General features: G+C 41.1%; 1 protein-coding gene across 1 annotated transcript in view; it reads right to left on the bottom strand.

The window, feature by feature from the left end:
* Positions 1-25,544, bottom strand: part of lta4h (leukotriene A4 hydrolase) — a 47,681-nt gene that overhangs the window by 3,561 nt on the left and 18,576 nt on the right. The window contains exons 6-18 of the mRNA XM_052033413.1: positions 25,463-25,515; positions 18,514-18,586; positions 17,471-17,611; positions 17,243-17,266; positions 15,015-15,085; positions 13,378-13,489; positions 9,186-9,330; positions 8,991-9,094; positions 7,302-7,372; positions 5,930-5,984; positions 2,551-2,646; positions 1,349-1,431; positions 76-180 (exon numbers count right to left, since the gene is read on the bottom strand). Of these exons, the coding sequence (XP_051889373.1) occupies positions 76-180; positions 1,349-1,431; positions 2,551-2,646; positions 5,930-5,984; positions 7,302-7,372; positions 8,991-9,094; positions 9,186-9,330; positions 13,378-13,489; positions 15,015-15,085; positions 17,243-17,266; positions 17,471-17,611; positions 18,514-18,586; positions 25,463-25,515 (1,133 nt within the window). The remainder of the gene's footprint in view (positions 1-75; positions 181-1,348; positions 1,432-2,550; positions 2,647-5,929; positions 5,985-7,301; positions 7,373-8,990; positions 9,095-9,185; positions 9,331-13,377; positions 13,490-15,014; positions 15,086-17,242; positions 17,267-17,470; positions 17,612-18,513; positions 18,587-25,462; positions 25,516-25,544) is intronic.

Genomic DNA, 25,544 nt, shown 5'->3' on the forward strand with positions numbered 1-25,544 from the left:
ATATACCTACTAATTAAAACATACATTAAAACAAAGATTACACAGTAATGATCTAATTGTCAAGTTAAAAGGTACCTGTAAAGAGGACGAGTGAACTTCATTCTGCCTTGCACAGTAACCATTTCCAAAGCAAGAGGAATGGCTTTCTCCCACTGACTCCGGAGGCATAATCGCAGCCATCTTGCATTGAAAAAAAGAATATTTTCATAAGTTGTCCAGGCAATTACTAAAAATATTACTCAGTTCAAACAGTACAGTGACATGATGCTGTGTATGGGGAGGTGGCAGGTGCAAGTTTAGCGCAATTCAGCACAGTGCAGATGGCCTGCTCTTGTGCTGTAGATGTAAGGGTCTAATCTTGATGAAGCCATTTAATTTAATTAAATTCACACCTTATTTTGCATAATTTAAATTACGAGACAATTTAGATTAGACAATGTTTATGCTTTTAATCTAGGTCATTTTCCTCTCCTTAAGACAATTCAATTATTGTACAAATACTGTGGCTGCAGGAGGTCTGATGACAAAGATCACGTATTGAGTGACTTTCTAAAGCCTTTCCATCTTTGATGAGACACAAGTCAGGAGTGTAACTGGATATTTCCTCTTGCTTGGATGAGTGTAGCTCCAACAGTACTACCCAGGCGACAAGACACTTACCACCATAAGATGCAGTGCAGCAGCTCACCAAAGCTTCATCACAATATCTCCCAAAACCACGACCTCTACCACTTAGTGTCTGCTGCCCTCGTCCAACATCACCTTTAAGTTCCCCTCCAAATCTCACATTGTATTAACTTGGAAATACATTACTGTTACTTCATATCCACTAGTCAAAATCCTACAACTCCCTTCCCAACACCTGTAGCATAGAGACAGCAGTGGCACAAGTTGCAACTCGCAGCGTCTTTAAGGGTAAATAGTGTTGGGTATTCAATATTGATGTCACCAGTTGTGCCTAAACCCTATTAATTTAAAACATTGTTGCTGCATTCAGTCATTGTCACAATCTACTTATAGATTTGTGGATTTCTCCACTTGTCTTCCCACCGCCCCCCCCCCCCCAAGCGCTTGTACCAATGTCCTTTCTTCTGAAAGAATTGACTCATGCAGGTATGCCAGTCCTATTGCAGTTATAATTTATGGGTACTTTGTTCAATTGATCATTCATGTGTGAGACTGTGGAACCAAGGTGGACCAGTTATTTGGGCATGAGAAGACTGGAAAGAGTATCTTCCCGGGTCTTTTTTTAAAATGAACAGGAATCTAATAGAATATGATGTGGTGGAAACCCAGTTGGTTTCCCATTTCCATCCCAAAAGCATTCAGGATTTTCAATAAGTTCTACCTGAATTTTATCTCTGCATTTCTGATGTCATTAAATTTGTAAACTTCTTGCATTCTCTTCACGCTGTTGAGTCGCAGTGGAGGCTAAAATCCAAAGAGAAAAGTGGTTACGGGGGGGGGGGGGAAGAAATCTTATTAACATTAACTGAACATCTTCACACCACTTTCATTACTATTCAACTTCATGGCAAAATATTACATAAAAATCCTCTTACAAGCAGCTACTTTAAGAGCATTATATCATTTCTGATTTTTCATCAATATTGCAGCAGGGCATTTGCTTAAAATCAAATTATTTGAACTCAGTCATCATTGCAACATTTTGCAAATAGTTTTACTGTAATAAACAGTCTACCATTTCATTAGAAGGTACAGGACTTTAATCTTCCTTCTGGGTGCAATTATTCACTTCATTTAGTAATCAAAAACACTAAAAGCTGGGTTGAATTTAAAACTGGTGTACACAAAACGATAATTTAGAAAAGCAGACGTTTTAACATTTTTTTTTAATGAACTCAGAGAGTCAAGGGAAAGCACTGCTGAAACGTTACACTTCTCTTTCCACCTTTAAATCTACCCTTTTGAGCAAATTGTCAGCCACATAATCTCATGTGGCTGAAAGGCATATGTTGTTTTAGGTGTGCCATGCAAAACATTTTGGGATGTTTCACTACATTAAAGACACCGATAAGTTGTGTGTGTATTTGGGTTTGATCGCACATTCTTGTAAATAATTTTCAAGATTAGAAAAATCTGCAAGTTCATGAGAACTTTGTTTTTGGGTGACTCAGTGGTGCTGTAGGTAGTGCAGTGATCCAGTTTCCATTCTGACCCCTGCTGCTGTTTTTGTGGAGTTTGCATATTCTCCCTGTGACCACGTGAGATTCCACTGGGTGCCCTGGTTTCCTCCCACATCCCAATGATGGGTGGTCACTCAGTGAATTGGTTACTGTAAACTGCCCACAGTAAATGTGGGTTGTGGGAGGAGAACTGGGGAGGGACTGTTAATAGAATGAGAGAAAACAGGTTGCAAGGAGATGAGTGGGGAAATGGGAATGGTGGAATTGCTTGGCCAAATGGCCTCTTCTGCATCCTTGGGAAATGAAAATTAATTATTTGTCATCGTTACTTCAGTAAGTCAACTGAGAGTCATCTTTCTGACATCCTGGATGAATGCACTTTAATGCTAAATAATTTTCTTACCTCCAACAGCAAAAGAGAAAGAAACTCAATTTTTTGCTGTGATGACATCTGCTTCAGATCCACTTCACTAAAACAGCTCAGCTCAGAATCAGATGCCTGCAAACAATTTTATTGCCAAAAAAATGATCTCCAATTAATATATACTGCCACTAAAAAAGGGCAGCTCACAAAAGATAATAAAAAGTAATGAAACCAGATTCAGAAAACATTTGATCTTTAAGACACCAGGTTAAGAGATAATAAATTTAGTTCATTAAGTATAAAATAGCAAAAGTAATGACAAATCAAAAGCAGTATGAACTTTAAGTACCAAAATAAAATCAATTTAAATTCTAATACAATAAGTCTGCACCAAATTCCCACCGAGCTATTTTATGCTGCAATATCTGGAGTTGACTGCATCTGTTGCATGAATTATTATTTCAGTGCATTCATTGAGAACATTTTTTGGATGCTTGGATGCTGAAGTAAATAAGGACATGATCAGTCAACATCTTTAATGTGGCAATTGAAACTACTGAAAATATTTTTTCAAAGAAAGCTGACTTCTCAGTGGGGATTGGACTCAAAGTTAGATTTTTAATTTGTCCAAGAGCACACACTTAAGGTTCTCAATAAAATAAAAGTGACAATTCCTGGGAAAACCTGCTCCTGAAATTGCAGGAGATGCAATAATATGATCAGAAGATCAAAAATACACAAAATACACAAACAACAGGCCGATACGCTAGGGCATGTTGATGTGAGGAAAGAGGATGTGCTGGAACTTTTGAAAAACATTAGGATAGATAAATCACCGGGGCTGGACGGGATATATCCAAGGTTATTACGGGAAGTGAGTGAAGAGATTGCTGCGCCTTTGGTGACGATCTTTGCGTCCTCACTTGCCATAGGAGTAGTGCCAGATGATTGGAGGGTGGCAAATGTTGTTCCTTTAAGAAAAGGAATTGGGATAACCCTGGGAATTACAGACCAGTGAGTCTTACTTCAGTGGTGGGCAAATTACTGGAGAAGATTCTTAGAGACAGGATTTATGGGCATTTAGAGAAGCATAGGCTGATTAGGGACAGTCAGCATGGCTTTGTGAGGGGCAGGTGATGCCTCACGAGCCTGATTGAATTCTTTGAGGATGTGACAAAGCACCTTGATGAAGGTAGAGCAGTGGATGTGGTGTACATGGATTTTAGTAAGGTGTTTAATAAGGTTCCTCATGGAAGGCTTATTCAGAAAGTCAGGAGACATGGGATCCAGGGAAACTTGGCTGTGTGGATTCAGAATTGGCTCGCCCATAGAAGACAGAGGGTGGTGGTAGATGGAGCGTATTCTGCCTGGAGGTCAGTGACCAGTGATGTTCCACAGGGATCTGTTCTGGGACCCTTGATCTTTGTGATTTTTATAAATGACTTGAATGAGGATGTGGAAGGGTGGGTTAGTAAGTTTACTGATGATACAAAGGTTGGTGGTGTTGTGGATAGTGTAGAAAGTTGCTGTAGATTACAACAGGATATTGATAGAATGCAGAGCTGGGCTGAGAAATGGCAGATGGAGTTCAACCCAGAAAAGTGTGAAGTGATACACTTCGGGAGATCAAATCTGAAGGCAGAATACAAGGTTAATGGCAGGGCTCTTAGCAGTGTGGAGGAACAGAGGGATCTTGGGGTCCACATCCACAGATCCCTCAAGGTTGATAGGGTTGTTAAGGAGGCGTATAGTGTGTAGGCCTTCAATAGTCAGGGTATCGAGTTCAAGATGTTGCAGCTCTATAGAACCCTGGTTAGACCACACTTGGAGTATTGTGTTCAGTTGTGGTCGCCTCATTATAAGAAGGATATAGAAGCTTTAGAGAGGGTGCAGAGGAGATTTATCAGGATGCTGCCTAGATTGGAGAGCATGTCTTATGAGGATTGTTTAAGTGAGCTAGGGCTTCTCTTTGGAGAGGAAGATGAGAGGTGACTTGGTAAGAGGTGTACAAGATGATAAGAGGCATAGATTGAGTGGACAGTCAGAGACTTTTTCCCAAGGGTGAAAATGGCTAACATAAGGGGGCATAATTTTACAGTGATTGGAGGAAGATACAAGGGGGACATCAGGGGTAAGTTTTTTTTTAAAACACAGAGTGGTGGGTGCGTGGAACGCACTGCCGGCGGAGGTTGTGGGGGCAGACATATTAGGGACATTTAAGAGACCCTTAGATAGGCACATGAATGATAGAGAAATAGTGGGAGGGAAGGGTTAGCTAGATCTTAGAGCAGGATAAAATGTAAGCACAACATCGTGGACCGAAGGGCCTGTACTGTGCAGCAGTGTTCTATGTTCTAACACTGCTCCATTATCATAGGTTTAACAATAAGGTGCATGATCACTTTTAAAATCCAGAAGTTATGGAGACATACAGATTCACCAGCACTGATGGTTTAAATAACTAAAGCAGAAAGTGCTGGAAACACCGAGCAGCATCTATGGAAAGAGTAGCTGTTATCATCAGAGCAGCATGATGGTGGCAAAGCTAGTAGAATTGCTGCCTCACAATGCCAGAGACCCCAGTTCAATTCTGTCCACAGGTTGTCAGTGTGGAGTTTGCACGTTCCTCTTGTGACCACATAGGATACCCCCAGGTGCTCTGGTTTCCTTCCACATCCTAATGTCATATGGGTCGGTGGGTTAATTGGCCACTGTAAATTGCCCCAGTGTGTAGAATTTGAGGGGAGGTGATGAACATGTGGGGAGAATAAAAATGAGATCTACGTAGGATTTAAGTAGATCAAAGACCCACCCGGGACATTCTATCTTCTCTCCTCTTCCCTCAGGCAGAAGATACAGGAGCCTGAGGGCACATACCACCAGACTTAAGGACAGCTTCTACCCCACTGTGATAAGACTATTGAACGGTTCCCTTATAAGATGAGATGGACTCTGACCTCACGATCTACCTTGTTGTGACCTTGCACCTTATTGCACTGCACTTTCTCTGCAGCCGTGACACTTTACTCCGTACTGTTATTGTTTTTACCTGTACTACATCAATGCACTCTGTACTGACTCAATGTAACGGCACTGTGTAATGAATTGACCTATACGATCGGTAGGTAAGACAAGTTTTTCGCTGTACCTTGGTACAAGTGATAATAATAAACCAATACCAACAGGGGCAAAGGGCCCGTTTCCATGCTTCTTGTCTCTATGACTCAATGAAGTGTTTCCAGCATTTTCTGTTTTTGTTTCAGGTTCCCAGTATCTGCAGGTTTTCTCATTTTCAGACAGTTTAGGTATTCTCTTAATCATTAACCAAACACCCAACAAAGTTAATAAATGGGGGATGACTGTTTCATATTTCTAGCATTTGTGGTTTCTTTTTACGTGACTGGTCGATTTTACTCACTGCGGTCCACCGTTTACAAAGACATACACAAGCATCAGCCAAAGCAGTGTCGTAACTGCAAAACAACAAGTGCCACGATACTTACTTTGATGCAAGGTAGATTTGACAAGTTGTAAGATGAAATGATTCAGAAAGAAACCAATAACTTATATTGGGACATTCTCTTTAAATAGAGAATTGTAAGGTTGTTGTGCCCAATGAAAAGTGAATTACAGAATTTCCACCCATACTTAAGATTTTGACAGTAACAAGATTAGAACCAGATACTGTCATCAAAATTCTGACTTTCAAATGATAAAGCAAGTATGTTCAGCAGCCCTGAATTTTACTGCTCTACCTTTGGCAATCATGTTTTCAACTGTCTCGAATCTAAACACTGGAATTCCCTCCCAAACTCTTCTCAAAGTCTCAGAACTCACCTCGTCCCTGATAGACGTTTGCAAATACTCCTGTGAAATATCTTGGGATATTTTACTATGTTCTTTTTATACAAGTTTCAATTAAATATTGAAATGACTCGATTCCCAGGTTTTAGTGAAGTTTAATAGTCTTTCCAGTGTGCAACCTAAAGAAACACTTCCACATTTCTGTACAAAATTGCATCCATTAAATTCTGGTCCATGCTTTGATTTTTTAAAAAGTGAATGAATGTGCAATTCCAAAGTCTTTTAAGACCTCTTCCAAATCAACAGCACATTTGGTTTAAAAATATATCTATGTGCTAGGAACTGTTTTCCATGTCTGAGTGGAGACTAGCACTTAATCTAGTCTATAGAAATCTGAAAATTTAAAGTGCTAGATTGAAAAGTTAACATCCAAAAGAAGAAATGTGCAGGCACCAGAAAACACAGATTGGTCACAACATGCAAAAATTAAGAGAAATTACTTGTGTAACATAAAATCTCAAAAGCTAAAGATGTACTATTAACTTTTTTTTAAACAAAAGATTAAAGACCACTCAAAATATTACTGGTTACTACTCCAGAACAAGTGTTAATTGAGATTGTAATTTAAAATGATGCACAGCTGGATTTCCTGAAGTGAATAAGTTATCAAAGTAAACTGAACCACCACTTCTCCATTCAAACTAAACCATTTTACACAAAGCATTTCTTCTATACACTTAAAATCCAAGAGCTAGTTCACTTGGGTTTGAAAATAACTTATCTTGAATTAAGTCCTATGTCGTACATTTTCAAACTGTCAAATTATGAGATTAAGTTGGTTATGAACCATATACTATTTCAGTCTTTCCTGCTTGGATCGAATCATTGGGTGAACATGCAAATATACTGAAATTCCACTGATCTTCAGCAAGTATTAACCTATCTGTATGCTTTGATTTAATTAGTTAAAACAAGAGACTACTCACTGTGGTGTGAATGGTGGTATCCCAGGAGAATGGAACCAAGCATTCCAGTCAACTTGATTCAAAACTTCAGTCTAGTAAAAAGTGAAAGTATTAGTTACATACTGATTGCTACTTCGAACACCACCAACTCCCAATGCAGAATAAATATGCTCAAGCATTTATAATTAATCAAAATTAAATCAGGATTGTCATTTCGTGTTGGGGTCTCAACATCCATAAGCTCACATTTCATACAATCCTGCTAAAACTTCTGTATTGGGCACATTAAGGAACTCTCACTGCCCAAACTCTCTACTTACACGTTAGCAAAAACTAAATTACACATTGTGGTTAGATATTCACTGGGGTGGAATTTATTAGCAAGGCTTCAAGTATAATAGACATTTAACTTCACAACTAGTGTTATTTTTCCTCAAAAATAAGCAGCCCAGGAACAGCTAGGTTCAGTAATGGTTGAACTCCAAAGGGAAGTAGGAAGGAAGATGGAATGCTCAAACAGGGGCATGAGGAGGTGGGGTGGTCAGGAAAAAAAGGGGTGGGAAGCAAGTCAGAGTGAGGAACATTTGGATGTTTGTTTTTGAAGGGAAGAGTGAAGAGAGAGATCAGATTACAGGAACAGCTTGTCAGGCTAGCAGGAAATACTTCTGCTTTTCCTGGTCCAGATGTAATTCTGTAAAGGAGTCAAGCCTTCGCACCACCTTTCAGCTTTTAAGTTTACCAAGGCCTGAAAAGACGGGTCAACATTTGTTAATAACAGCTTTCCAAAAGGAACACGGACATTCAGCCACTCATTCCACTGCTTAAAACACTCACAGACAGGTTTCAGGCAGGTTAGGTTCCTGTTTGACTTTTAACATTTTAATCTGCATTCAATCTACACCCAGTTGTTTTCTTTTTCAATTAGGGGGGAGGGAAAGAAATCAAAATTACTCTTGGGGTCATTCACCATATCCCAAACATGCTCTTCAATATTTCACTCTAATTTTAACCAACTTGCCTCAGTGCAACTGAGTCAATATGGAGTCAGGAAAAACACTTTATGGGAAGAGTTTTGTTTTGAAGGCAGCATAAATATAACACAGCAGCATGGATTTGGTCTTCCTGGGCATCTTTTTTTAAAATTCAAGTGAGGAAGCTCCTAAAGAGCATATTCATCTCAACTACCATTCAATACACAGTGGTTGATAAACAGGGAGGACACCTCTGAATTTCCAGGTGCAGGAGTTAACTTTCATTGCAGCTCCATTTTTCATCTAGAAAATCAATATGTGAGAATAATAAAACTTAATTTCCAGGACCTTGAGGTTATTTTGGTGAAAGAGGCACCAAGGACTTAAAAGGTTAGGTAATACTTCTGTGAGAACAAGATAACTGATGTAACATCCTTGGATAACAATGCAGATGTTATAGGAAACTAAAAGCAAGCTTAGTACTTTAATCATGCAGTGTTACACAGCAAATGGACAACTGGCCTATTTCCAAGGCTATTCTAGAGAATAGTGGAGAGATGTTGAGAGATTCCAAATGTTCCTTCAGGGTAAAAATGCAGTTAGGTAACAGGGAAGTAAAAACTAAACTTGTGACCATAAGCAGCTTTCTTTCATATTTCTATTCTAAGGGATCACTACTGTTTGCACTGACAAAATGAGAAATCAATAATCATCACAATACCATTCCAAAGGCATTCACCTTATCAGAAAAATATGAATACAGGCATTTCTTCCACTCTTCTGTTGTTAAGGCGCTGTAGGCGAAAGTCTGAATATAGAACTTGAGGAACCCCATGAAGATTTCTAGAAATAAATACATTGCACAAATTTGTTGCAATTAAGCTTTAAGTGCCCGGTTAAGAAACTGAATAATTTTTAAACATGTAGCATTTACCTGGCCCGCCAAGCAGCTCCTCCAAATGATAAAGCAAAGCAAATCCCTTTTCATAAGGAACCGATGAAAATGCATCATCAGGGTCAGTGTCACGAAGGTCAGGAACTAGACTGGTCAAAGGATTAGTAGGACCAAAAGTCTTGATCTAATAGAAAGCATGGATTTCAATTACCTTTTCAGAAGATGTTTACCATATAATGACTAAACAGACCTGCCAAAAGATTATTCTTTACACAGAAAATCAAACTGAAATGACTTTTCCCTTATTGCATTAGTGAGGTATCCGCCAGAGGTTTATAACTGATACCCACTTCCCTCGGAGTTAGAACGCAGAATTACCCAAGTAAAGTAATTTAAGGCTTTAAAGTTACCTTCACATAACTGGTGTTAATCTTTCATCATCAATTCTACTGCTGGAAAAATCTTGTCCAGATATAATTTTTGTGGTACTTATCATGTGATGCTATGAAAGAACATTATATCCAAACACCCATTTCAAGTGCAGCCATCTTCCCAGGATACCTCTCTTTGGGCAGATTTTTTGCTACAGCTGCTTAGCCACAGCTAAGATTTCTAGAAGAACTAGAAACTACTCCTCACAATTCTGAAATTAAAACCCAGTGCAGTTGAAACTGGGCTTAACCTGGAGCAGAGCAAAGTTGCACCCATTTCTAGGCCACTTTGTACAAATGCAAATCTTGACCTCTAAGAATTTATCATCAGCATTAGAAACTTTTTCTTCATATTAAGCTCCCCCAAAAGATTTGAACAAAAATGCAACATACGAAATTCATCTCAGGTGTGATTTTTAAGCTCATGGTCTGACAAATGACACTATTTATTTATAGATCAACCCTTTTTTTAACTAATCAATTTCCTGAAACCATAAGACATACGAGCAGAATTAGGCCATTTGGCCCATCGAGTCTGCTCCGCCATTCGATCACGGCTGATTTATTTTTCCCTCTCAACCCCATTCTCCTGCCTTCTCCCCATAACCTTTGACGCCCTTACTAATCAAGAACCTATCAATCTCTGCTTTAAATATACCCAATGACTTGGCCTCACAGCCATCCGTGGCAATGAATTCCACAGATTCATCACCCTCTGGCTGAAGAAATTCCTCCTCATCTCTGTTCTAAAGGGACGTCCTTTTATTCTGAGGCTGTGCCCTCTGGTCCTAGACTCTCCCACTGATGGAAACATCCTCTCCATGTCCACTCTATCCAGGCCTTTCAATATTCAGTAGGTTTCGATGAGATCCCGCATTCCCCCCCCACCCTTCTAAACTCCAACGGGCCCAGAGCCATTAAATACTCCTCATACATTAATCTTTTCATCCCCAGGATCAATCTTGTAAACCTCCTCTGGACACTCTCCAATACCAGCACATCCTTCTTTAGATATGGGGCCCAAAACTGCTCACAATACTCCAAATGTGGTCTGACCAATGCCTTATAAAGCCTCAGCATTACATCCTTGCTTTTATATTCCAGTCCTCTCGAAATGAATGCTGACATTGAATTTGGCTTCCTTGCTACTGACTCAACCCACAAGTTAACCTTTAGGGAATCCTCCAGTAGGACTCCCAAGTCCCTTTGCACCTCCGATTTCTGAATTTGCTCCCCATACACCTTTATTCCTTCTACCAAAGCACATGACCATACACTTCCCTACGCTGAATTCCATCTGCCACTTCTTTGCCCATTCTCCCAACCTATCCAAGTCCTTCTGCAGACTCCCTGCTTCCTCAACACTACCTGCCCCTCCACCTATCTTTGTATCATCCGCAAACATGGCCACAAAGCCATCAATTCTGTCATTGAAACCATAGTTATGGGCCAACATTCAAACTGCATTTTATTCTCACTGAGATCTAAGACATTTGAGACTTCAAATACAGGCTCACACAAGCATGGACTGCTTTGCTTGTACAGTTCGAGGCCATCCACGGTTGCTCAGCTTGCTAGCCTCAGGATTATTTAATGTTACTGCTGCATGCCGCTTATTGTGATATCTAACACTGGAAATGTGCTGGAATCTGTATTACAATTAGTACAATCAACAGTTCAATGAAAGGAAAATCATTTGACAAATTTATGAGAGCTTTGAGGCGTAACAAGTAACATGGATAAAAAGGGAAACCAGTACATGAGTGAACATTCAGTAAAGGTACCATATAATGTTACTGCTCAAGAGCTCATGGAATGGAACATAATATGTTACTGTGAATAGAGGATTACCCAATGAACAGTACAGAGCTGAATAAGCAATTTTCAAGTTGGCAAGCCTTAAGTAGTGGGATGCCCCAGAAATCAATGCTGGGGCCTCAACTATTACAACATGTACAAGGACTTAATTAAGGGAACAAATAAACTGTAGCCAAACTTACTGATGAAACAAGCTCCACCTTCAATACTATAATTCCAAGCAAACTCATCACCAAACTCCGAGACATGGGACTCAACACCTCCCTCTGCAGCTGGATCGTGCACTTTCTGACCAACAGACCGCAATCAGTGATGAGAGGCAGCAACACCTCCAGCACAATTATTCTCCACACTGGTGCCCCACAAGGCTGTGTCCTCAGCCCCCTACCCTACTCCCTACATACTCATGACTGTGTGGCCAGATTCTGCTCTAACTCCACATACAAGTTTGCAGATGATATCACTAGAGTAGGCCATATCTCAAATAATGATGTCAGAGTACAGGAAGGAGATAGAGCTTAGTGACATGGTGTCACGACAACAACCTTTCCCTCAATGTCAGCAAAACAAAAGCGCTGGTCATTGACTTCAGGAAAGGGGGTGGTGTAACACACACCTGTCTACATCAATGATGCGGAGGTCAAGAAGGCAGAGAGCTTCAAGTTCCTAAGAGTGAACATCACCAATAGCCTGTCCTGGTCCAACCACATAGATGCCACGGCCAAGAAAGCTCACCAGCACCTCTACTTCCTCAGGAGGCTAAAGAAACTTGGCATGTCCCCTTTGACACCCACCAACTTTTATTGATACACCATAGAAAGTATCCTGTCGGGATGCATCACGGCTTGGTATGGCAACTGCTCTGCCCAGGACTGCAAGAAACTGCAGTGTTGTGGACACAGCCCAGCACGTTATGGAAACCAGCCTCCCCTCCATGGACTCTGTCTTTACCTCTCGCTGCCTTGGTGAAGCAGCCAGCATAATCAAAACCCCACCCACCCGGGTCATTCTCTCTTCTCTCCTCTTCCATCAGGCAGAAGATACAGAAGCCTGAGGGCACATACCACCAGGCTCAAGGACAGCTTCTATCCCACTGTGATAAGACTATTGAATGGTTTCCTTGTACGATGAGATGGACTCCGACCTCACGATCTACCTTGTTATGACCTTGCACCTTACTGTCTACCTGCAATGCACTTCCCTGTAGCTGCGACACTTTATTCTGTATCCTGTTATTGTTTTATCCTGTACTACCTCAATGCACTGTGTAATGAATTGATCTGTATGAACGGTATGCAAGATAATTTTGTCACTATACATCAGGACAAGTGACAATAATAAACCAATACATGTGGAAGCAAGCTGTGAGGAGGATACAAGGGATATAGACATCATAAATCAGAGAAAATGCCTAACAGTATAATGTGATGTTATATGCCCTGGTAGGGAAAACAAAGGCAGAATACAATTCAAATGAAAAGAAACTACAGAATTCTGTGGTACAGAGCAAATTGTGCATTGGTGTACACAAAATAAAGTTAGCACACAGGTATAGCAAGTAATTTAGAAGGCAAATGAAATATTAATCTTTATTACAAAGGCAGAGCAGTTTCAAAGAATAAATGGAAGATTCGCTGTACTGTACAAGATGTTGGCAAGTTCAGTCTTTGGACTTCTCCAACGAGAACAGTGGAGATGGAGTCATCCAGGCACATATGGGACTCAGTTAAGGGAAGCAGGAAGGAAAGCAAGGTTAGATCAGCTTTGAACTCAATGAGTGATGGAATAGGCTCAAGGGGCCTATTCTTGGACATTAACATACAGGACTACAAATAATTGTGGGTAATGTTTATCTCAATTTTCCCTTCCAATTATATGTGGAGTGCTGCAACACATCTGAAGGATACAAAACACACTATAGCTACAGAATATACAAGGTGTACAACACTGTGCAATCATTAGGATTACTATAATGTACTCACTGCTTCCAATAGATCCTTCCAGCCTCCAATGGCTACGAATTGCCTCAATTTCTCATCACACATGCAATGAGCTATCATGCGTTCCAGGTACACTGTATGGCCTTCATTTAACCTGATGTCAGGAAAAAAAGAAATCATTGATTTATTCCATCAAATGTAACCCAAAAACTTGCTAATACGTATTGCTATATATCAGGCCAACACATAGGAATATTTCAAGACATTCTACATGAATGGCTGAACTGGAAGAGTCGCTAATATATGCAGGTGGAGCATAATTTAAAAATAGCACACATCTAATTGGCGCAACAAGGTTTCTGTGGCAACAGTACTGGATCACGCAGGTATACTCTGTCATTATAGAGTAAAAAATTTAAGTATAACTAGCAACATGATTTAGTCTACAATGAAATTACATGACTTAAGAACACAGAACAGGCAAGTGGGAAGATGGAAAGACGGAAAAGCAACAATAGTTGTAGTTTTGTGACTTTAGTTTCCCCAGTATTGACTGCGACTCCTTTAGTTCCAGAGGCTTAGAGAGAACAGAATTTGTTAGGTTACTCCAGGAGGGTTTCTTGACACCGTATGTAGATGATCTAACCAGGGAAGGGGTCATATCAGACCTTGTATTGGGAAATGAACCCAGCCAGGTCATCAACATCTCAGTGGCAGAGCACTTTGGGAACAGAGATCATAATTCCATAAGTCTTCAGATAGGCCTAGACCTTCAATTTTTAAGGGGGGGGGGTGGGGTTGGTGGCAGCAGGTGGGAATGCCAAATTGGGAAAAGGCTAATTACAGCAGTATTAGGCAAGAACTGGGAAGTGCAGATTGGGAGCAGCTGTTATTGGGTGTCCACATCAGACATGTGGGAGTCATTTAAAGGCTAGCTGGTCAGAATTCAGGACCAACCTGTTCCTGTCAGGAAGAGAGACAGTGATGGCAAAGTTCAGGAACCTTGGATGACAAGAGATGTTGCAAACTTCATCAAAAAGGAAAAGGAAGCATATACAAGGTTTAGACAGTTGAAATCAGACAGGGTGTTTGAGGAATGTAACAGAAGCAGGAGGGCTAAAAGGGGCCATGAACTGTGTGTGGCAAGTAGGATTAAACAGAATCCCAAAGCATTGTATACATATATTAAAAACAAGAGGGCAATTAGGGAGAGGGTAGGACTACTCAGGGACAAAGGAGGGATTTTAAGCCTGCAGCCAGAGGAAGTGGGCGAGGTACTAAGTACTTCACATCAGTATTCACCAAGAAGGACACAGAAGATAGCGAGATCAGGGAGGGATATGCTGATATTGTAGGGTGCTGATATCAAGGTGGTGGTGTTGGGGCCCTTGAAGAACACGCCTGATGGGATCTAGACCAGGATACTGAGAGAGGCAAGAGAAGACATTGTTGGACAGATTTTCATTTCTGAATTTAAATCATCAGTGCAAACTCCCCCACTTTGCCAGTTACGGAGGACTTGCATATACGAATGATCTGAAAAGGCACCCTCTGATTAGTCACTGAATGATGAAAATTTAAGCAATTGCATCATTTCTGTTCAAAATGTTTAACTACATGATTAACAATCATACAAGATAAAGGTGAAGAAAGATTCCAGTCATTCTTCACATACATACCAGAAATGCTCCCAGGTTTTGTTAGTGACCAGATTTCCTGTCCAACTGTGAGAGATTTCATGTGCAATTACCTACGAATACAACTTTTGTTTATTCATTTAATACTTTGACATTTAACCTTCAACGTTCAATGAATGAAAGACCTCTAGCACAGCTGAAGAGGTCTTCCATTCCTCAAAACCAGCCTATAATCAACAGCAGTCTTCATTTCATTTCCACCCTCTCCTACACACTTCTCAACCAAAGCCAACATGACTAAATCTCAAAAAGGTACTCAAAAGATAGCAAACACAGCAACTGAGTCCAAAAAAAAACTTTGTAAACCACACAAATGTAATGGTGCACAATTGTTCATCCCCTTTACGCAACAAAACTGAGCTGCAATTTGCTGGGAAATGCCGAACTGCATGGAGTTCCATGCAAGAATTCCCCCAAACAGGCAGCAAGTTGCCAACCGCACAGGACTGTTAATTTCCTCATGGAGTGAGAGTTTGCTGTAGCTGAGGTACTCTGCATTTTTAATCATCTAAATTTTCTTAGACAACTGAAAAATTTAAATATTCTTAAATTGACACATTTAATTCTTTCATTGTCAGGGACAGTCAGGAGCATTAAATTCCTTATTAAATTGAAAAGATGACCAAATCTGGGGGCATGACTTATCCAGCTGTTAGTTTCTCCCATTTTATGTTTTGTCACGGCAAGATGACACCAATGGATACAGAAGTAGCAGGTCTACATTTATTGATTAGGTCAGCTGCGAACACGCAAGTCTCACTACTGACAGAAAGCTCCGGACCATTAAATTCAGACTACAGAACACTACAGCAAACAGGCCATTCGGCCCTTCTAGTCTGTGCTGAAACTTTATTCCACTAGTCCCATTGACCTGCACCCAGTCCATAACCCTCCAGACCTCTCCCGTCCATGTATCTATCCAATTTATTCTTAAAACTTAAGAGTGAGCCCACATTTACCACGTCAGATGGCAGCTCATTCCACACTCCCACCACTGAGTGAAGTTCCCCCAAACCTTTCCCCCTTCACCCTAAAGCCATGTCCTCTTGTACTCATCTCTCCTAATCAGGGTGGAAAGAGCCTACTCGCATTTACTCTGTCTATACCCCTCATAATTTTGTAAACCTCTATCAAATCTCCCCTCATTCTTCTACGCTCCAAGGAATAAAGTCCTAACCTGTTCAATCTATCCCTGTAACTCAACTCCTGAAGACCCAGCAACATTCTAGTAAATCTTCTCTGCACTCTTTCAATCTTACTGATATCCCTCCTATAGTTAGGTGACCAGAACTGCGCACAATACTCCAAATTTGGCCTCACCAATGTCTTATACAAACTTACCATAATATCCCAACTCCAATACTCAATACTTTGATTTATGAATGCCAGGATGCCAAAATCTTTCTTTACAACCTTGTCTACCTGTGACACCACTTTCATGGAATTATGTGTCTGAACTCCCAGATCCCTTTGTTCCTCCACACTCCTCAGTGCCCTACCATTTACTGTGCATGTCCTACCTTGATTTGTCCTTCCAAAATGCAACACCTCACACTTGTCTACAACACTACTAGAACAACACTATATAAATTGTAGATTCTGCAATAATAGGCCTTTTTTTTTAAAAAAACCTTCAGCACCAATGCTGATTTCCAGTGTTCTGGTCCAGAAAAGGAGACAGTAGGGAAACAACACTGGTGCTGCAAGCATAGAGTTAGTGGTAGGATTGGTTTGCAAGGGCCCGGAGACCATTGAAGCAGGAAAAATGGGGAATGCGATGGATTGCCGGCAGAGGTTTGTGGGAGCCCACCCCAGGCAAGGGGCAGACAGCTGGCCAATGGGTGCTACTCACAGGGTTGGATTGAGGGAATGAAGCAGCCCCCAAGCCATCGTTGCAGAGTACCACCCTGCTCATTCCTTCCTGCAGAATGTTGGCAGGGAAAGGGCAGCAGCCAGTGTTCAGCAAAAACCACAATGCCTTTAGTTGCAAGTGTAAAATTATTTTAACAAATATCACGTGTTTTTGTGGTTTAAGCTCTTTTTCGCCCTAGAAACAAATATTTACTGACCTTTGCAAATCACTATTAAATTAAAAACCAATATTTGTTCACTGCAACATTGGCTGACAATACCTAGAAAGTTCTGTTAGTAAAATTCATTTAAAAGTAAGTCACAGAAATTCCAGCAAGATGCATTAAATATTTACTTACATTAGAAAGACTTCTATCACCAGCCTAGAAAAAAATAAGAACAGATTATACATTCTGCAAACTTTAGCCAGCTGAACTGGAAAATGAAAATTCATATTGGTACTGTGATACAGCCCCAAATTCTTTCACACAAAAAAAATGATTGACCAGATTCTATTCCATTCACAGGAACACAAGCATTTTGGGAGAGCCAGAAACCTGACAAAAATGAGTTTTTTCATATCTTACCAGCAAAGTTGGTGTTACAAAGGTGAGGCATGGGTTCTCCATCCCACCGTATGGAAACGATGGAGGAAGGACGAGCAGATCATACTGTCCCCACACATATGCGCCTACAAGATTTTCAGCTGTTTTCAACATGGTTTCAGTCTATCACGACAAATAATAAGGATTAACATACAATGTCACAAGAAGGTTTTGTCAGATACAAATACTAGGAGCTTCTCTCCAGTAATTTAATCTACTATGTAATAAACTTATCCCTGCTTTAAGATGAGACAGCATACCATTTTAAATCAGTGACAAACTTGCAGTTCTTCCCACCATGTCCCTATCCCAATAGCTTTGGCCCAGCTCCAAACCCTACCCTAAAGCTACTGAAGACAGCACGGAATATCAAACATGAAGATGTGAAGCCCTTTGAGCTCGTTTTACCATTCAATAACCATGGCTTACTCTCAATGTTAGGGCATATCACATGCCGTTCAACAATTCTCCCTCCTACTTTCCTTGCTATGCTACAGTGGAAAGAATAGGCCTGGAGGGGCTGTCCAGAAAGGTACCAATCCTCCCCAATTTTGAATACAGTCAAAAGCAGGATTTAAGGAACCACAGTTAAAGGTATTTAGAGAACAACTTGCACATGGCTGGAACTGAAGGTGTAAGCAATTCATAGAAGAGGCATTGAATGACTTGATGTAAGTAGAGTTGGGTGATATTAGCATAACATGGAAGCTGACTCCATATCTTTGGCTAATCTTACCAAGGAACCATCAGCAGATCAGGCAGGGACAAGTAAATGGAGGACACCAGAGGTAAAGTGTAACAGAAGGGACTGAAGTTCTTATGGAAACGTTCTGGGCATGATTTAATAGAAAAAAGTGGAACCAACCAAGGGTGGGTCCAATCAGCCAAATAACAATTGTGTTGGGGGGGGGGGGGGGGGGTGGAGAGAGGCGTGCGGGATGACGCGCGTCCACGTATCAAAGTTTGCGAAAGGCTAGCACAACAGCACCATTCCAGGTACATATCCAATAGCACTCGAAACAAACCTCTTCAAATTCATATGCAGCAGCATCCACCATCTCTTTCTCTGACCAAACACGAGACCTTGGACCAATCACTCTGTAAAGTAAATTCATCCTTTATTTATATGAAACTGAATTAACATTTGTAACAAACTCACTTAGTGTCTGAAAGGGTGTATTTACAAGATTTAGCCCATTCTATTAATTTCAAAAGATGCTGTGAACTGGAGATGGTTGATGACTAAATTCAAAAGTAATACAAAATCCCTTCCCCATCCTTCAATAGGATCCAATATAATTCTAGAAGCCCAATCTCAATCATATTCATGTGTGTAGTTTCCTACAGATACCGTGGTGCACAAGTTAGGAAGAAGAATTGATCTTAGAAACTGTTCAGGCATTGGCAGCTAGATGATATTTTATTGCCAATAAATGTTAAAATTACAGCAATGATTTCTAAGAAATTTCATAGACAAGTTACCTGTATGCTACTAAATTCCTCATGTATGAGGGACCATCATTCAGAAACATGCTCCACAGATCCAGACTAGCAAATAAGTGCAAGGATTTTTGTTTTAAACTGATGACTGTAGCAATGGCAGTAGTTTTTGCTACAAGTTTGTTGCTGCAGTTTTTGATCACCAGTCAAGAATCAAATTACAATTTACATGCTGATGTGTTCAGATCACTGAGAGTTTGAGTAAGACTCTCTATATTGCTGAGTTACTAAAATTCTTCGTGTGGAAGTCCAGGGGCCACAGCCTCACTTCAGTGATCTGCCATTCCCACACTCTGTGGACTCATGCCCATCACATCTCCTTGTCAGTTCATCACTGAGTCCAGCCTAACCACTTCAAATTTAGCTTACCCTGTTTTTCCTCTGAATAATATTCTAATATTTTTCCTTTATTTCTCATTTACCACAGTCATTCTCGATTTGGCATATAGCCATAATGTAGCTCAAGTTTCCCTGTGCTCTTTCAACGTACATTTGAATTGGAGGAAGAAAAATACCTATCACAAGCACAAGACATCCCATCTCATTACATACTTCCCTTTGTTACTTTGTAGATGAATATTTTGAGTGCTATTTTGAATGCCATTTTGATCAGTCACGTTTTTTCCCAGACACTTGCTTCTGTACTCAGGTACACGGTCCTCCAAAATTCCTATGCCAATTCATCTATCCTACTCTCTTTGAGTCAGTCAGTGTTATACAGCACAGAAACAGGCCCTTTGGCCCAACTCATCCTTGCCTACCAAGATGCCCTTATAAGCCAGTCCCACTTGCCTGCATTTGGCCATGTACCTGTCCAAATGTCTTTTAAATGTTGCTTTTGTACCTGCCTCAACCACTTCCTCCGACAGCTCGTTCCATATACGCACCCATCCTGTGTGAAGTTGCCCCTTAGGTTCCTTTTTAATCTGTTCCCTCTCACCTTAAACCTACGCCCCCTAGTTCTTGATTCCCTTTCCCCGGGAAAAAGACTGTGTGCATTTCTCCTTATCTATGCCCCTCATGATTTTATACCTCTAAGATCACCCCTCAGTCTTCTATGCTCCAAGGAATAAAGTCCTAGCCTCCCAAACCTCTTCCTGTAACTGAGGCTCTCAAGTCCTGGCAACACTGTTGTAAATCTCCTCTGCACTCTTTCCAGCTTAATGACATCTTTCCTATAATAGGGGTAACCAAAACTGTACACAGTATTCTAAGTGCAGCCTCACCTACGTCTTGTACAACTGCAACATAATGTCCTCACTCCTTTACTCAATGCCCTGACTGATGAAGGCCAAACGCTTTCTTCACCACCCCGTCTACCTGTGACACCACTTTCAGGGAACTACGTACTAGTACGCCTAGGTCCCTCTGTTCTACAACACTCAGCAGGGCCCCACCATTCACTGTGAAAGTCCTACCCTGATTTGACTTCCCAAAATGCAACACCTCACTTATCTGAATTGAATGCCATTTGCCATTCCTTGGCCCACTTACCGAACTGATCAAGATTCCCCTGTAATATTTTGATAACCTTCTTCACTGTCTACAGTACCACCTATTTGAGTGTCATCTGCAAACTTACTAACAATGTCTTATAGATTGTCATCCAAATAGTTTATATAAATAACGAACAACAATGGGCCCAGCACCGACCCTTGTGGCACACCACTAGTCACAGGCCTCCAGTCCAAAGATCTTCCACCATCACCCTCTGCTTCCTACCATCAAGCCAATTATGCATCCAATTAGCCAGCTCTCCCTGAATCCTATGCAATCTAACCTTCCAGACCAGCCTTCCACGCAGGAGCTTGTCAAGGGCCTCGCTAAGGTCCATACAGACAACGTCCACTGCCCTCATCAACCTCTTGGGTACCTCTTCCAAAAAAAAAACTAACAGATTTGAGAGACATGATTTCCCACGTACAAAACTGTGCTAACCCTGATCAGTCCTTGTCTATCCAAATGCTGGTAGATCCTTCCCTCAGATACCCCTCCAGTAACTTACTCACCACTGCTGTCAGGCTCACTGGCCTGTAGTTCTCTGGCTTGTCTTTGCTGCCCTTCTTAAATATCAGGGCAACATTAGCCACCCTCCAATCTCCAGAAAATTCACCTGTGGCTGAAGGTGACGCAAATATCCCTGCAAGGGCCTCTGCAATTTCTTCCCTACTTACCACAAGGTCTGAGGACGCACTTGGTCAGGTCCTGGGGATTTATACACCTCCTCTGGTAATTTGTACATGGTCCAAGACATCACAATGCATTTGCCTCAATTCCTTAGCTTCCATTATCTTCTCCACAGTAAAAACTGATGAGAAATATTCATTAAAAATCTCACCCATCTCCTGTGGCTCCACACACAGACAGCCATGCAGATCTTTAAGGGGACCTATTCTCTTAGCCACCCTTTTACTCTTAATATATCAAAAGACTCTCTTGGGAGTTTCTTTAACCTTGTCTGCCAGATATACTTCATGCCCTCGATTTCCCTCATGTACTCCTACACTTCTTATACTCGTTGAGGGATTTGTATGATCCCAATTGCCTAAACCTGATACATGCCTTCTCCGATTTCCTGACCAAAAACTCAATCTCTCTCATCACCCAGGATTCCCTAAACTTGCCAGCCTTGCTCTTCACCCTAACAGGAAGGTACTGTGCCTGAACTCTCAATATCACACTTTTAAAAGCTTCCCACTTGCCTGCCGTCCGTTTACCTGCAATCAGTCTCGCCTAATCAACCTTTGCAAGTTCCTGCCTAATGCCTCCAAAATTGGCCCTCCCCCAATTTAGGACTTTAACTTGTGGACAGTCCTATCTTCCTCCATAACTATTTTAAACCTAATAGAATTAAGGTCACTGGTCCCAAAGTGCTCTCCCACCAATACTTCGGTCACTTGCCCTACCTTGTGTTGCACCCTCTCTAGTGAAGCCCTCTATATATTGATTAAGGAAACTTTCTTGGACACATTTAACAAATTCCACCCCAAGTCCTTCGCACTATGTGCGACCCAGTCAATGTTAGGGAAGTTAATAGCTCCCATTATTACTACCCTATTAGAACATAGAACAGTACAACACAGGAACAGGCCCTTCGGCCCACGATGCCTGTGCCGACCATGATGCCACTCTAAACTAATCCCATCTGTCTGCACATGGTCTACATCCTTCCATTCCCTGCCTATTCATGTGCCTGTCTAAATGCCTCTTAAACATAGCTATTGATTCTGCTTTCACAACCTCCCCTGGTAGTGTGTTCCAGGCACCTAATACAATCTGTGTAAAAAAGAAACTTGCCTTGTAAATCTCTTTTAAATTCCCCCCCCCCCCCCCACCTTAAAACTATGCCCTCTAATATCTGACCTTTCCACCCTGGGCAAAAGACTATCTACCCTACTTATGCCTCTCAATTTTGGTTTACTTCTATCAGGTCACTCCTCAGCCTCCTGACACATGTATGCAAAAATAGTTATTCTTATAGCTATCTGCGATCCCCCAACAGATCTGGTCCTCTAATTCCCGCTGAAAATTGGGATGCCTGTAATAGTCCCAAAGTGATCATTCCCTACTTATTTTTAAGTTTCATCCATCACAAGTAATAACAGCACTTGCTCATCTTACTCTCTCACTGTTCACCTCTCTCACAGTGCACCACAGGAGGTCATCTCATCAACCTACTTATCCTATTCACCTTATTGCACATTGTCAGATCAACCACGACCGCCCCTTTCAGAATCCACCATTCACTTGGAAACAAATCCTTGCCATGTCTCAACAGTTTACATCAACTTACAGCCCACTTGGACCTCAGAAGTTATTCAACTCTGCTCTGTCAGTACAACTACCAAAACTCATACCTTGTCTTTTTTAAAAATCTAACTATGCTCTTCTGGTCAGCCTTCTTTCTTCCATCCTACACAAGAACAAAATCTCTGCTTGTATCTCAACTGAGAAATCCTGATCATCAATGCTCAGTGAACTACATTAGCTCTTTGATTAACAGGCCTTTATTTTGAATTTTTCATCCTTTTGTAAAAGTGTTCCATAGCTTTACCCCTTCCTCCTTCACTTCTACAAACTTTTGAGATCTCTTCACACATGCAATCCCTCTTCCATTATCGTCAATACTTTCTAATGCCTCATCCCTAAGCTCTGGAATTTGCTCCCTAAATCCTTCTACCACTTTCTCTTCCTTTAAAGGAATCCTTATCTCCTATTTAAGCAAGTTTTAGCCATCTATCTTTATATTTCCTTCACTGTTTGACATCATGCTTGTCAAGTCCTTGGGATGTTTTGTGACATTAAAGGCAGCAAACAAGTTAGTTTATCCTTATTCAAGCAGCAATATCCAGCAAAAGTTGCCACCTCACTGCTGCTCCCACTTAGATTGTAGATTTGATCAAAGTGTTCCGTATCCTCCAATACCACACCAGGCAGTGTCTTTTTGCTTCTCATCGCCCCATATTAGAAAGAAGATTTGCAGCAAACTTGCATGAGCTTCATGGCATACGTAGCTCAAAGAATAATGCAACCCGACTTTTCCATCTTATTCACTCTGCTGAATCAGAAAGTTACATTTGATGGAAGTCCATGCATCATTGCAAAATTAAATAAACTCTGGAGATAGCAGGAGACCAGAATCATAACAGCTAAATAGATGCAGCAGTGGAGCAGCTCTAGAGTTTCCTAGATTGACAAATCAAGTTGGGCTGAAGCACTGGATAAGGCAAAACAAAAGTGGCCACCTTGGAGTGATTTCCATATAATGCAACAGGTGCCATCCTCCTGAACATTTTATATTTGTAAACAATACAAACTTAAGAGATTCAATTTCCCCAATAGATCAGCTAATGCATTCTGTGAAAGATGTCAGAGGGTCCAAGTGCAGAAACACAAAATTTTCACCCTCCTGAAATTGCCGCAGTCTACCAAAGGAAAATCCTGGAATAATTCTTTAGAAAGCCAATTCAAATTTCCATAGAACACAGATTCAAGAAATTACCAAGAAAACCAGGGTAAGCAAACTAAATACCAAACAAACACTTCCCGTCTAGAGTTTTTTTGAATTATGTTAGGAGATAATCCAAAAATGCTAGTTGGGATGTGTTAAGACATTAGGAGATAACAAGATATTTGAAGAGCATGAAGTTGAATGTTTTTTTGCATTTACAATAATTGCTCACACCTAAAATAATACAGTTGGATTAGATAATTTCCTGGAAGGCAACATTTGCCAAGACTGGGATCAAGGTACTTCATAAAACAGAAGGGGAAAATACTTCAATGGCTGGGCTCATACTTCACACAAAGAATGGTGGCTGTTGGAGGGCAATCATCCCAGCTCCAGGACATCACTGCAGGAGTTCCTCAGGCTGTACTTCTCAGCCCAATCATCTTCAGCTGTTGCATCAGTTTTCCTGTACTCAATGCCCTGACTGATGAAGGCCAAACACCTTCTTCACCACCCTGTCTACCTGTGACACCACTTTCAGGGTACTACATACTAGTACGCCTAGGTCCCTCTGTTCTACCACACTCAGCAGGGCCCCACCATTCACTGTGAAAGTCTTACCCTGATTTGACTTCCCAAAATGCAACACCTCTCTTATCTGAATTGAACGCCATTTGCCATTCTTTGGCCCACTTACCTAACTGATCAAGGTTTCGATAACCTTCTTCACTGTCTACAGGCGTGGGCTGATAAGTGTCACGTAACATTTGCACCACAAAAAAAGCCATCCAAACACCATCCCCAACAAGAGTGTATCTAACCCCTTAGTTACCAGTGGTAAACCCCCCCACCATTCTGGGGGTCACCATTGATCAGAATCGCCACTGGACCAGCTACATTAATATCATGGCGACAAGAGAAGGAGAAAGACTGGGTATCAGTGACTCACATCCTGACACCCCCAGGGCCTTTCCACCATCTGCAAGGTAGATACCTGGATGAGTGCAGCCCCTACAACACATTAGAAGCTCAACACCATACAAGGCAAAGCATCCTGCTTGACTGGCCATCCCATCAACCACCCTAAACCTGCAGTCCCCCCACTATCAGCACGCATCAGTTGCAATGTGTACCATTAAAATCACTACAGTCACTCATCTAAGCTGAAAGCACATTCCAAATTTGCGACCTTCACAACCAAGGAGGACAAGGCAGCAGCTGCTTGGAAACACCACTATTTGCAAGTTTTCCTCCAAGTCGCACACAATTCCTTACTTGGAAATATGTCACTTGTGTTTTACCATGGCTGCATCTAAATCATGGAACTCCCTGCCCAAAAGCATCTTCACCAGGGGTTCAAGGTAGCAGCTCACTGTCATCTTCTCAAGAATAATTTAGGGATGGGCAACTAATGCTGGCCCTGCCAGTGACATGCAGAATCAGAAGAATATTTAATAAAAAGTTCATTGCATTTGCTTTTAAGATCTTCCCCTTCAAGTACTGCAATCATTTTAATAAATTACCTGCTTTCCAAACATCCAACCACCAGGGCAATTAAGTAGCTTGGTATTGGAACCTATAGAGAAAGGTAGTTACATTTTAGAG

The sequence above is a fragment of the Pristis pectinata genome, chromosome 19 (assembly GCF_009764475.1).
Source record: "Pristis pectinata isolate sPriPec2 chromosome 19, sPriPec2.1.pri, whole genome shotgun sequence".
In the NCBI taxonomy this organism is placed as follows: Eukaryota; Metazoa; Chordata; class Chondrichthyes; order Rhinopristiformes; family Pristidae; genus Pristis; species Pristis pectinata.